Source organism: Apium graveolens, chromosome 10, assembly GCF_009905375.1.
Source record: "Apium graveolens cultivar Ventura chromosome 10, ASM990537v1, whole genome shotgun sequence".
NCBI lineage: Eukaryota > Viridiplantae > Streptophyta > Magnoliopsida > Apiales > Apiaceae > Apium > Apium graveolens.
Genome location: NC_133656.1, coordinates 102,770,058 through 102,784,576, shown reverse-complemented (window position 1 = coordinate 102,784,576; position 14,519 = coordinate 102,770,058). Strand labels below are relative to the sequence as shown.

At 31.1% G+C, this 14,519-nt stretch overlaps 2 protein-coding genes across 3 annotated transcripts; both read left to right on the top strand.

The window, feature by feature from the left end:
* Window positions 1–328: 328 nt before the first annotated feature.
* LOC141693017 (B3 domain-containing protein Os01g0234100-like) lies at window positions 329–4,400 on the top strand. The gene is made up of 7 exons (XM_074497998.1): window positions 329–548; window positions 637–717; window positions 2,332–2,366; window positions 2,459–2,621; window positions 2,720–2,926; window positions 3,197–3,287; window positions 3,373–4,400. Exons 1-7 carry the CDS (start codon window positions 516–518, stop codon window positions 4,113–4,115), a joined length of 1,353 nt encoding a protein of 450 aa, XP_074354099.1. The 5' UTR covers window positions 329–515; the 3' UTR covers window positions 4,116–4,400.
* Window positions 4,401–8,275: 3,875 nt separating this feature from the next.
* On the top strand, window positions 8,276–14,181 carry LOC141690278 (putative phytol kinase 3, chloroplastic). 2 transcript variants are annotated; one of them, XM_074494979.1, is made up of 6 exons: window positions 8,276–8,660; window positions 11,000–11,067; window positions 11,150–11,266; window positions 13,331–13,446; window positions 13,598–13,712; window positions 13,795–14,181. In XM_074494979.1, the coding sequence occupies exons 1-6, from the start codon at window positions 8,361–8,363 to the stop codon at window positions 13,970–13,972; spliced, it is 894 nt and encodes a 297-aa protein (XP_074351080.1). In that variant the 5' UTR covers window positions 8,276–8,360; the 3' UTR covers window positions 13,973–14,181. The 2 variants fall into 2 exon arrangements, with proteins under 2 accessions (XP_074351080.1, XP_074351079.1); XM_074494978.1 differs by having other exon boundaries at window positions 8,278–8,660; window positions 11,150–11,281.
* Window positions 14,182–14,519: the final 338 nt, after the last annotated feature.

The window sequence follows — 14,519 nt, the reverse complement described above, 5'->3', positions numbered from 1 at the left end:
TTTACGTTTTCCTTTTTGGACATCCCAATTATTTATTTGTATTTTAACTTTTTTAAAAAAATAACAAACACTTATAATATAAAAAGTAATCAAATCACGACTGTACCTACATTACATTAAATATTGATTTTTTCTTACTCTGCTAATTTTTCTTACCTTATACGCTTATTTACATTTTTTTTATTAACATAGGTGCCCTAACCCAATATAAAAATTTGGGTGAGAGGTCAGAGGAGGGAGTACAGTTCCGCTAAACTTGTGCCTACGAGCAAAATTTTCAAATTTTGCCTCCATTTTGGCATCCATTTAGGTTGTTTATTTTTACATAAGGTGATTTGACAAGTGACAATCTAATCACCTCCTTTTCAAAATTTAAGTCAAACGGTCATTTTCCACTTCCCCATTTTATCTACCTAATTTTCACCCCTATGTAGACAGTAAAAACATTTTCAGTACTTAAACTATGTCTTTTCATCTACCCATATTATTTTTCAAAGAAAAACTCGAAAACCTCGATGGCCATTCCTCAAGTTCAGCCCTCTTCCAAGGTACAAAACTTCTTCTTACAAATGTATGTATATGTGTATGCATTATTGTTTAGCTGATGAATATAATGTACTTTGTTTTTGTATGCAGAATAATAAGGCATTAAACACAAAGAAAAAGATTGTGAAGAAAAGGGATACTGATGGTCTTCATACAAGCAAACACAAAAAAGTAAGCACCCTTTTACATTTTTAACTTTATGTACAAAAGCCTGATGAATCATGATATATCTAGGTGTTTGCTCTGATTTTATGTCTATACTATTTGTTTAAGGGTGTAAATGTAAGCTTATTCTTTCCAAAGAAGTTCTTATTCATAGATGGGGATTTTCGGAAACCGTCTCCCTGTTCTTAGGTTCTTAGGAGTAAGGTAGGGTGCGCTTACATCTCACCTAATCCTAAATTAGACATATTTGGTTAGGTTAAATACGCTTATATTTCTAATGAAGTTGTTTAGACGTCCCAAATTGGGTACCAAAACTTGTTTCCAAATGATGCGGCGTCGATGATGTGACTATTTGAGATTTTTAATTGGTGAGATTAATGTGAATACCGGGAGATCCATTATATTATTTAATACTCCCTCCGTCCCATTTGATTTGTATACAAATCATATGGGCACGGAGGTTAAGAAAAAATATAATTTAGTGATAAAATGTAATAAAATTGGGTAAAGTGGTGAGACCAAACAATGTTTAATATATAAAGTGAGTGTAGTGGAAGAAAGTAGAGGAGATGATAAGTGAGTTTAGTTAATTTTATATTATTAAACTTTTGCTACTTTTAGTAACTTTTGAAATGTATAGAAATGAGAGAGACATCCAAAGAAGAAAAGTGTATAGAATTGAATGAGACAGAGGGAGTAGAAGCATAACCATCTGAGCATGGCATGTGAGATTTGTGATTCGTTTTGGAAACCAGTTTGGGGCCATTGGCATTTGTTTATTGTTTTTAAGTTTAGAGAACCATAAAATGTTTAACTTTTTTCTTTGGCCAAAAAAATGTCTAAAGGAGTATATAATTATTCTAGAATTACTGAAATGGTGAAATACTATAATATCTGTTTGGTCTTGAAATAGAAACTAATGTAGCGTAATCAATGTGTATATCTGGTTTATTGACTTCTAACCCATAATGTAGTTCCCCTGCAAATTATTCAGTTTGCCCTGTCTTCAACTAAGTGCACACATTACATTTTGGTAGATTATATGTTTCCTGGGCTAACTGTAGGAACATAATTCATTTTGCAAGCAAGTCTTTTCTTTTTATTTGAAGATGTATGATGCAATGAATATTAACGATCAACGAGTTGTTGCCTAGTCCTTTTTGGTGACAAAGCGAATAACTGACCACATCTATCGACCTAGGAGTTGTAATTTTATATTGCAGAACTTGTTGGCATTTTGAAATCTTTGACAAACTCCATGGTCCATGGTGCTAGAAAAACAGAAGGTGATAATTGCAAACAATATAGTGAAATATTGAAATGTGAGTATGCAGAGAATACAAGAAAATCCCAATTACAAAATAAATGTAGTCATTGGTGTTAAGTGAATACATATATATGTTAGAGCGTGATGGATAGACTAGTGGTAAGGGTTTATATCTTGTTGTCTCGTTAAAGAATGTATACTACCTATTAGCTTATAAGCTATACTTAAAAAAATGAATGTTAGATACTTGGTGTTTGCTTGTATTTACTTTTCTCTAACTTAAAAACTGGCACAATTGGTTACATATGTTTTTTCTTTTAAATTTGGAAAAATAAATTCAATATCTTTTGCAGGTTGTTTCCTTTGATCTTGACAAGCCAATAGCAAGGTGGGTTCACAGTACTATAACTTTTATATTTGATCATCATCTGTTAAATATATGTGTTTTCCTTGCCTCAAAAGATTGTTTTGATTTTGAAGCTATCGACCAAAGGTGGAAACAACAAGGAATGGTAATGAATTTGATCGAAAAATATCCTCTCAGATGGACCGGGCTCTGGAAATTCAAGCAAATTTGGCATCCGAGTTTCCTAGTTTTCTGAAGATCATGCTCCCATCACATGTTGCTGGTGGATTTTGGCTGGTAAACAATTAGTTACCTAAGTAATGTTCCCGAAGAATAGCTAAACTCATGCTTTTTAAAATTAGGTTGTGATTTCTAACTTCTTCCTCCAATGATAGGGTCTTCCAAAGAACTTTACTGACATGCATTTGCCAAAGCATGATGAAAATGTTGTTCTGGTGGATGAAGATGAGCTTGAACACGAGACTAAGTATCTTGCTGAAAAGAATGGACTAAGTGCTGGATGGAGAGGGTTCTCTATTTCTCATAAATTGCATGAGAAAGATATTTTGGTTTTTCATCTGATCCAACAATGCAAATTCAAGGTAATGGTTAAAGGAATATTGCATCAGTCAACTTTCTCTGTTACACAAGTCCTTGTTTCCAAAATCTATGTCTTGTGCAAACCTAGACCCTAATGCTATCACTTACAAATCCCTGGTAGGAAACATACATGACCAATGACAGACTGATGACTTAAGATCTTTGTGTGTTACTTTGAGTTCTTTATTTCTGTTGCCTCACATTAAAAAGAAAATATTAAAGCTAAGTGGTTAGTCAAGAGAATAAAACAAAGAAAGCTTTTCTTCATGCAGGTCTATATTGTGAGAGCTAATGCCTTATCTGAAGTTGATGGAGCTATTGGTCTTCTAAACTTGGGTACTAGTGTAAGAGAGATGTATAATGGTAAGGTTATTTACTGTTTATAGTTTCTTTTAGCTGATCTATGCAGCTGGTTGATATTATATATCTTTTGCTATAAACTTGAAAGATTATCAAGAAGAGGGGATGGAGATTACTGCGATAGAGCAAGAGAAACAATTGAAAAAATATTCTCCTGTCCACAGTGTTCAAGAAAAAGACATGGTTGCTGTTAGTGATAATATTGATGCTGCAGCAGATAATTGTGGGATGGATTTCGATATAGATATTGATGCTGCAGCAGATAATTTTGAAGGGATCAGGTTTTCTCAATCAGTCGTTGATTTTAAAGATGTGAAGAGTTTTGAAAATTTCAATGTTGTGGTGGATGGATTAATTATAGACTGCAAGATACAACAGCACCTTCGTGTCAAATACTATGAGCTTTGCTGCAGTCAAAAGTCATACCTCCATGACCAACTCATTGATGGGATGAACTTGCAATTAATAGTGGGTGTCATTTTGGAAACCATTAACATTGCTGATGCCATTAGATTTTCGAAGCCTACCACATGTGAAAATCTAAAAGAATGGGACAACACTTTAAAAGCCTTTGAGATTTTGGGCATGAAAGTTGGATTTTTACGTGCTAGAATTGATAAGCTACTGTCCCTTTCATCTGATTTAGAAGAGGCTTTGAAACGCAAGATACTTGAAAAAGTGAAAGCAGAAGAGGAACTGAAGGCTCTTAAAATAAAGAGTTATAGTGTAAAACAGGTGATTGAAAATTCAAAATACGAAATTGAGGCCATGAAGAAGAAAGTTGGGAGACTTGAAGATGTCTTTATGGAAGAGTCAAAGGCGACATGGTGAAAGCCTAAGGAATTATCCTGCTGAAGCACGGATAACACACTACTTTTTTGAGCTCGAGCAATTTGCAAATTCGTCTCCAGCCTTGATGAGAAGATGAAATATGCAATGAGAAAGATGATATGAACCTTTATTTTGTAATGTATGCAGCAAGGCAAATATATTTATTTGTCTTTTTTTGTGTGGCCTATAATGTACTTGATCTCTGGGAGAACAATTCATATCTCAATGTTGTAAATCTAACTGTTAAATCTAACAATTCATACAAGAGTTTTGCAACTAGTTATACTTTTGCACTGGATTTCCGTGGTTGTAGTGTATGAAACCCCTTCTCAACTTTCTCTTAAATGAAATATGCTTAATAGATAATTTTCAACCATTTTTGTTATGTCATAGACAATGTAATGTATGAATTCTAATATTTTTTATAATATAATAAGATTTTTTAAAATTTATCTACTATTTATTTTTAATTTTGTAGCCATTTGCTTTATTTAAATAAAAATAATTAGTAAATAAATTTTTAAAAATCTCAATAAATCATCTAAAATACTATGAATATATAATTTTTTATTTGGTTGTAATAAGATTTTAAAAAAATGTTTAGAACTCCATAAAATAAATTTTAATTCTCGAGCACATATTTTGAGGTATGTGTTTGATATTTATTATTATTTTAGTGATCTAAATGATACCCCATTAAGTTTGATAATTAAACTTAGAGAAAATTGCACTTTTCACCTTTTATTTTGTTTCAAAAACAAATGTGTATCAATAGTATTGGAAACTCCCCTCAACTTCAACCTGCCAATTCAGAAAGCACTCATTCGACGGTTATTATTAAAAAAGTAAGGGGTATAATGGGAATTTCAGTAAAATATTAACTAAACTAATTTTTTTATTTTTCAGATTATATTAAAAATTGAATTTATTATTATAGCTATAAAATAATATTTTGAAATTTTTTGAATAATATTATATAGTTGAGTTTTGAATTTTAGTAAGTATGCACCCTTTTGCGGATTATAATTAAAATAATAAGGGGTAAAAAGGGAACTTTATTTTAAAATGTAAATAAATTTTAGTTGGAATTTCAAAAATAAGTTAAAATATTTATAAAAATAATTTCTTGTATATTAAATATTAATATTGATCAGAATATTTTCATTAAATGCACTTTAAAATCATAACGACGTCAAAAACTTTAAAATGAAATAATTACATTAAATTAAATATATATAAAAAATTATTTTGAATTTAATTTTGGTAGAATTATATAATTTTTGGCATTAATAATATTACTAAAATTCAAAACTCAACTATATAATATTATTCAAAAAATTTAAAGATATTATTTTATAGCTATAATAATAAATTCAATTTTTAATATAATCTGAAAAATAAAAAAATTGGTTTAGTTAATATTTTACTGAAATTCTCATTCTACCCCTTACTTTTTTAATAATAACCGTCAAAAAGGGTGCTTTCTGAATTGACAAATTGAAGTTGAGGGGTGCAAACTGAGTTTCCAATACTATTGATACACATTTGTTTTTGGAACAAAATAAGAGGGTGCAAAGTGCAATTTTATCTTAAACTTATATATGACTTTCAGTCGAGTGACCACTTTGATATTTAACCCATTTATTTAATTTTGTTTTTAATTATGCAATACATTTTTTTACCGGTTTTGCAACCGGAACCGAACCGATATAAACCGATCCGGAGTTTTTAAAACCGAAACCGATCCGATGGATTGGTTGCGGTTTTTAATTTTAAAAACCGAAGACTTCCGGTTTCGATTCCGGTTTTGTTGTGCATATGTTGTGTACTTGATGATTACTTGAACAAAACACCTTAGTATATTTTACTTAGTGAAATAATGTAGCACTCGACGGATAAGAATTATAGTCCCGACGGATAACTTAATATAGTCCCGACGGATGATGACTTATTTATCCATCGAGTGAGTAGCTTATGTAATAATGAGTCTGTAGCACATTTCTGCATTCACCATTGTGTAAATTCTGTAAGTAATATTCAAGTCATGTTGATTTTAACTAGATATGCAGAATAGGTTGATTAATTGTACATAGATGATGTCTTGTAATTCTGTATAAGTGAAATGAAGTCAAGTGCCAGTTTGCTGCCCGACGGATAACCTACAATGAAGTCGACGGATGATCAATCTCGACGGATGATCATGAACCCGACGGATGAATAATTCAAACATCAGTTGACAGTGACAACACAGTCACATGCGTCGAGCGGATGCAAAAGGAATGTGGTAGCCTATTCAACTGGGTTTTCGAGAACAAAAAAGCATTATCGTTTTCATGCTATTATGAAGATATTCAAAGATGCTGGAATAGAGTAATGAAGTAGCATTGTAATAGATTAGATAGTTTTTTATTTTATTATCTTGTCTTATTACTTTGTAATCTTGGTGATATATAAACCAAGAAGTAACAAATAGAAGAAAGTATCTGAGAAACAACAAGAGAAACATTTGTAAGCTGAATTCTTAGCATTTCTCTGTATTCTCAGCAGTTCAATATTTGTAAGCAGCTGTGAGCATTTCTGCACACATGGTTCTCTCGATATATAATATATATCTCTGGTGGAATCATTCAAATCCACCAGAAAGTTTTTAAAAAGTCTTGTTTTTAATTACTTGTGTTTTGATTCATTTAAATTTTATTCCGCATTGTGCTAATCAATACACTTATATTTATATTTGAGTTGGAACACTTTATTTCAAGAATTCCATTCAACCCCCCTTCTGTAATTCTTGTCATATTGTTATGGGACTAACAGGTTTTATCTAAAAACCAAACCGATCCGAGGTTTGCTCCCCCTATTGTCAAGCTCTCGTTAATTTTGCTATATCATCTTACACTACCAATTTCCTCCTTAATTTACCTTCAATCTCTCTCTCTCTCTCTCTCTCTCTCATTATTATCTTTACTAATTCTCTTTTTTACCCATTTCTCATTTCTCTCTTACCCATTTCTCATTATCATTCTTTCTTATTTTTATATTCTTAAATTAATGACCTATAATAGTTTCATTTTATTCACTAATTTTATCTTATTCAAAATTAATTTTAGTTACATAAATATTAAATATTATATTTTTTGTATTCAATAAAAAGTTGATAATCAATATTTGTAGTTTGGGTAATGTCATTTTTTAAGATTTTATGTTTATATTTTATTATATTCTCATTAGTATGTAATAAAAATATTGTATTAATAAATATTATTTAAATTAAGCTATTTAAAAATAACATTTTAAAAATAGTTATAATGTAACCAGACATTTATTCTAGGATTTGTCTATTTTCAAGTAAATCGAGGGGCTTCTACTGGTTTTCTCCGGTGGAAAGCCCCAACCTCTTCATTCTCTTTTATTCTCGTTAATTTTTTTTCAATAAAACTCAATTTTTTGGGTAGAGTGTTTATTATATTTTTTTAGTCATGCTTGGGTTTATCTGGTGTTGGATCTGTTGATGACGAATTTATTGATATTTTTGGTGATCTGCAAAGTCTGCATCGAATATGGCATGATGGTGATTATTGCAAGTGCTCACCTTTCACAACCAAAGATTGTTCATCTTTTATGGATTTACACGTTCGGCATGTCTATAGCTGGTATCTGACATGTAGATAGCAGAGGTTTCTTCGGCATGTCTATAGTTGGTGTCCGGCATGTAGATAGCTGTGGTACCGCTTCTTCAATCTTATTTTATGCGATTGGTGTTTCTGAATATTGGGCTAACCATAGTTTTTATGTGATATGGTCAATTGCGATGTTACTATTTTCAGAGATGCTTGTGCAATTTGGATCGCTTGAGATGTTTTTGATTTTGGTTTTAACTTCAAGAAATTTTAAATTCTATAATGTTAAACGATCATGAAACAAATCATATAATTGTTTTTAGTATCTTATTTGTTTTACCACCTGATTTTATCGACAGTTGAAGGTTTGTCCTGACTGTACTATATTCAATTTAATATACTATATTGAATTTAATGAAAACTTTATGCATTTGTTAAAAAAAAAAAAACAAACCGCGGGCGTCTATGGTCCAAAGCCAACCAGGCTCGTTGACTTTTCAAAAACAGGATATACAGTAATCACAGTTTTCTGGGTAAACTTGGTTCAAATAAACACTGTCCCAAGTCTCCTCCATCACATGATCTACCAATCATAAGTCTAAAATATATATGTTGTCTAACAAAATATATGGCTTTAAACTCCTTTACTGGTACAACAAATTTAGCTACAACTCTTTCCCCATCTCATCGTTATCCACATTTTTCAACATTTTCTTGTGCTCCTTCTCCATTTTCCATTCTTGTGTTCCACCCTTTTGTTTCCACTCCCATTTTCAACAAACCCATCAAGAAAAAAGTTAAGGCAATAATGTTTGCTGATAGTAATTCTATAGCTGGTGATTTATGTGCTACGGCGATTTCAGGTTGTGTTGCTCTTTCTTTTCTTCGATTATGGGAAGAAACTGCTAAGCGTGGCCTTTTCGATCAGGTATCTTGTACTTTTCGATGTTTTTGTACTTGTGTTGCTGGAATTATAGTATATTGGTGTTTGAGTTTTGTAATTGTCTGAGTTTTCGAGGGGTTTTGTTTCGTAATTGGCATGGTTCTTCTGTGGAACTTGTAGACTACAATTTTATTGATTGTCTTTGTTGATTTGTTCAGTTACAGTAATATCAGCTGATGCAGTGATTGAATAACTATACCTCGAATTTGTTTAGTTAAAGTAAAATGTGCTGATGAAATGTTTGAATTACTAAATTGCGAGTAGAATTGAAGACCATTGGTATACTATAAACCTTTACTGATCAACAAAATTTTGCATACTCGTTCTTTTGTTTTGTGATTCTTAGTACAGGGCTAATGTTAGGAAAAGTTAGCAACATTAGTTTTGGTGAATGAACTGATATAAGAATTAGGTGAATATTTTTAGGCATGCTCAAACAAACTTATGCGCCCAAATTTATTTAACTGGGTTGTCAATTAGCACTCGCGACTTCAAGATTACTGTTCTAAGATTATTTTATAAAACTGGATTTGATCAATTTTCTCTTGGGCATTTTTTAGTTTGTAATCGAATTCATTTTATTGGGCTGTCATCTAAGTACTTTTTTGTATTATAGAATAAGACACACATAATCCCTAAACAAAATTAAATACAAAATAAATAGTAGATATAACTACAAAAAATATAACTACAAAATTAAAAATAAATAGTAGATCAATTTTTAAAAATCTCACTATATTATCGAAAATACTAGAATTCATACATTTTTATTTGGTTGTAATAAAATTCAAGAAAAAATATATAGAACCCCATAAAAATAATTTTTAATTCTCGAGCACATAATATGAGGTATCCATTTGATATTTATTATCACTTTAGTAATTCAAATGATACCCCGTTAAGTTTGATGATGAAACTGATATATAGTTTTCAGTTGAGTGACCACTTTGATATTTAACCCGATTATTTTATAAAACTGGATTTGAGTAATTTTCTCTTGGGCATTTTTCGATTTGTAATTGAATTCATTTCATTGGGCTGTCATCTAAGTTCTTTTTTGTATTATAAAATAAGACACACATTTTCCCTGAACAAAGATAATTTACAAGTAAAAGAACTTACTTCTACTTATAATTTTTTAGTTTAACTTTAAGTAACAAACAAGCAACTTTGTTTTTAGGTAAGCCAAGCATGCCCAATTACATACTCGAATTCTATTTAGATCATGAAGATAATCATTTATTAATTAAATATTTTGTTTTAATTTCTAGAAATAAGTTGATGAAATCTGAGACGTAGAGGTGTTTGGTATTACTAATTTTCCAGAAATAAGCAACTTATCTCCCGGAAAAATAACACACTTACATACTTCTTTCTGGAAATAATTACTTATTTCTGAAATATAAGATAAGCTAAATGGGCACTACTTTTAACTATGTTCAGGGTCACTTCGACATTTTTGAGGAAGTGCACATTTTACATGGATCTTATTCAATAATGTTACTATAGACTCAAGGTATAAAAAAATCTTTTTTGTATGAGAACTGCCTAGAGTTCCGTCGACAACTTGTTTAAAAAATGATGTGTGGGATTGTGTTGTGTGAATAAGCTGAACGTGTATATTTTATAAAAATTTGAATTTCGAAGTTAAAGGTAAAAGTAAGAAATTACTGCTGATATTTATCTGAAAAAATTGAAATCAGTTCTTGATGCAGGACATTGGCTGAATAAGGTATTTTACTGATTAAATATCTTGCTTGTAAACTTGTACACCACCTCTATAAATTTTTTATTGTTCAACGCCTCAACTAATATAAGAATTAATAGAAATGTGTGTATGTTTTAATCAACATATCTTAATATGAAGCTGCTTACTTTTGATTCAAAACGATTTTTGGACTGTGCTCTATACAAACATACTCACAAAGATAATAGAGGTTTCCAAGTTTGATTTATGATTTAGTTTCTTAAATTTGAGCTATAATTTGTTTTCGCATTATGGGATTTTGGTTTGAAGTTGGGTTTGGTGGCTGCATGCCATATGGTTGTTGTTGGCTGCATGGTTATTTGTTGGTTTCTTGTGGTGGATTTGCTGAGTGGTTGGAGCTTAGGTTTTAAAAGGTCCAGATTGTAGGTACAGGCCGAGACTTTGGGTGCCTCTTAAAATTTAGGGAAAGCTTATGATTCAGACGCCGGACAAATTTGTCAGAAAAAGTTTCCATTTGATTGATTTTGGCATGTATCTATTTAAAGGACCAATCGTAAATTGTTCTTTAACAATTCAACTAATGCGAAGTATATAATAATCTCCCTTTTGTTTCCAGAAAGTAAACAGGAAGCTGGTGCATATAAGCATTGGATTAGTGTTCATGCTCTGCTGGCCAATGTTTAGGTATATTGCAGGACCACACATAGTATATTGCACTGCATTTTTTGTCAGTGAAATGATAGAGCTAGTAATGTTTTTTTTACAGTTCCAGTAGTCATGGAGCACTTTTTGCAGCTCTTATACCTGGGTTGAATATCATTAAAATGCTTCTTATGGGACTTGGAGTATGGAAAGATGAGGCTACAGTCAAATCGATGAGCAGGTTTGGAGACTACCGGTAAATTTGCTTCAGATGAGTGTGATTTCGCCTATCTGTAGTTGTTCATGGTTATTAGGATGTACTCCTTCTGTCCCTTTTTAGATGTCTTTTTTTGAAAAAAATTGTCTCCAAATACTTGTCCTGTTCTTCATCCAAAATGATTTGACTAACGTACACATATAAACAACTCAACTTAATTTGATGCAATTATTAAGGTTAGACAAGTAAACAAATTATCCAACTAACAATATTTAATATGTGCAAATTTTTCAAAAGAGACAACTGAAAAGATATGGAGGGAGTGTTAAAGTAAATAAATATAACAATCGTTTTTCGTGTGGAGGAACCAACTTAAACACTATGAACAAAAATAAAGTTATAATAAAATGAATAACAAAGAAGATTTTTTCATTTAGACATTATTCATATTAATCAATATAGTTTGCTATGTACTTAAAAATAGAGTAAAATGATAATTGTTAAATTTGAATGATAAAATGTTTTCTATAGTTATAAAAAAGATAGTCCATAAAATTTATAGTTTAATTAACATGATATTATAAATAAATTAGAAAATATTATAAACTTTGTAGATAATTATAAGGCTTAATGACCTTTTAAACCTCAAAATTTGCACCAATATACCCATCAGCCCCTGTAGTCATTACCGTACCATTTTGCCCCTTAGGTACTGAAAACGTAACCTTTTACCCTTAGACCGGCCGGTTTTCACCCGGTTTTTTTCCGGTCCAAGGGTAAAAAAACACATTTTGGATACCCGAGGGCTGAAAAGGTACGCTTTTAAACTTCAAGGTTTTATGAGTACACTGGTGCAAACTTTGAGGCCGAAAACGTCATTAAGCCTAATTATAATATGTGATTATCGTCAACTTTTTTTATTTAATTTTTTGGAATTTGAATTTAATACCTAAAAATATTAAAATTCTTAATATAGTACTCCCTAAATGATGCAGGTCAGGATTTTGAAAAGATGGATTATGATATAAAATAAGTACAAGATAAAACTTGGGTGGATGAATAAAACTAATAAACTGACCCTGTCCTGATAAAAGGATCTGGGGTTGTCTAGTGCAGTATAGTAGTAATAGACTTAAACCTATACGAATTTGGAGTTACCATAGATATTCCTCCACGCAGATAATTTCAAGTTACAATCTTAGCAAGTGATAATACTTACTCTACATAGATATAGCTGGATGGATTCAAACTTTTAGTTACCACAGTGCTTTCTAAAATCAATTTCTGAAGTTTTTTCCAGGAGAACTCTGTCTGTTTCTTTACCAAAGTGTAAAACAGTATTCTTATTATGTTTACTAGCTTACGGCCCGTGCGATGCACGGGTCTTGGTTAATATTTATATATTTTTAATTTTATTTCATATAATTTTATTAAAATTCTAGATAAATAATTAAATACTAAATAATGATTATATAATTATAATTTTAAGTTAGGTTCAAAATAGTATAAATAGTATATGATTGATGAGATCTTATTTATAAATAATAATGTAAATGTTTGTTGTTGGTGAGTGAGATTCGAATCCAAAAACTTATATGTATCTTTATAAATAATATACATGTTTGTTGTTAACGGGATTCGAACCTTAAAACTTATATGTATTTTTATAAATAATAATATAAATGTTTGTTGTTGACGGGATTCGAACCTGAGAACTTATGGATTGTATTTTTTTAGTACGTGGATCTAACGGCTCTGATTATTTGAGGAAGAAGATCTGACGGTCGTGATGTAAAGTGATAACCAAAATGAGGGGTCAACCAAACTACAAATTATACCCCATTCAGGTTATTATAGTATAGTATAGTATAGATTTGCATGGAGGGGATGGGAGGGACCAAATTATAGAATGTGAGGATTGAATTTTTGACAAAGCTCCTCCTACTGACCATATTGATATTTCATGATATTTTGGGTGTTTTAGACAAACAAATCTTGACGGATACTACTAGTCTTGCAATACATGCGCAAAAAAATTCCATCTCTTGATATATAATATTTCTCATATACCTCACTTTGGTGAACCAGGGAACTTCTAAAGGGACCACTATACTATGCCGCGACAATTACTTTAGCTTGTGCTGTATATTGGAGAGATTCCCCAATCGCAATTGCAACAATTTGCAACCTCTGTGCTGGAGATGGTGTGGAGCATTATTTATAATTGTGCTGGAATTCTTACAGTCCGATGCATATTAAATTTTAAAGTTAAACTAAATCACTGGTTTGAAAGATATTCATACTGGACTGAGTTGAAACTGATTCGTGTCTTGTTACTGATTTTATCATATTCAGGACTAGCTGACATCATCGGGAGGAGGTTTGGAAGCCAAAAGCTCCCTTACAACAACAACAAATCTATTGCTGGTAGTGTTGCAATGCTACTTGGTGGTTTCATCGCATCTGTTGGGTAACTTTGCATTGCCTCTAATGAGTATAATTAAAAGTTGATATTTTGTATTATTTGTGCTAATTATGAAGTTTGTTTGCAGGTATATGCATTATTTCTGCTGGTTTGGATACCTCGAGAAGAGTTGGGAAATGGTTATAGGTTTTCTAGTAGTTTCTCTTGCGTCGACACTGGTGGAATCCCACCCTTTAAGTACTGTGCTGGATGATAACCTTACAGTTCCCCTTGCCTCTTTTCTGGTGGGAAGTTTAGTATTGTAGTATGGTTATTTCGAGAAGTGGGGTACTGTAATGTATGTTATTGTGGCATTTTCAACTTTAGTCAAGACCCCCAGTAACCACTAACCAGTGTAGCCTTAGGAAATATAATAATAATCTTTGTATTTTTATAATTTAGGTAGGAATTTACTGTATCAAATTATTGTCACATGTAAACTTTTTATAAATAATTTCTCTCAATTTTTACCTCATTGATTTTGTCTAAACTTTTTAAATTCTCTCTTTTGACTTAAAAAAATGAATTTCAGTCATTATCTCAGGATTCTGATTAATCGTATGTTTTTAATTATCGTTCAATACTTTATTACCCAAATGTTCCTTTACAAGTACAAGCCCATGTCTCGATTTATTGTTTTATTTATATTTTAATATTATAATAAAGTTTTAAAATATCAACCCGGTTTTTTGTTCAAAATATGGTATACGATTGAAATCAGAAATTGGGTTTAAGGGGCATTTGGTTGAGATATATCATTTCTGATATCATGTATTTGGCTGACTGCTGGAATTAATATGTCTAATTTAAAAT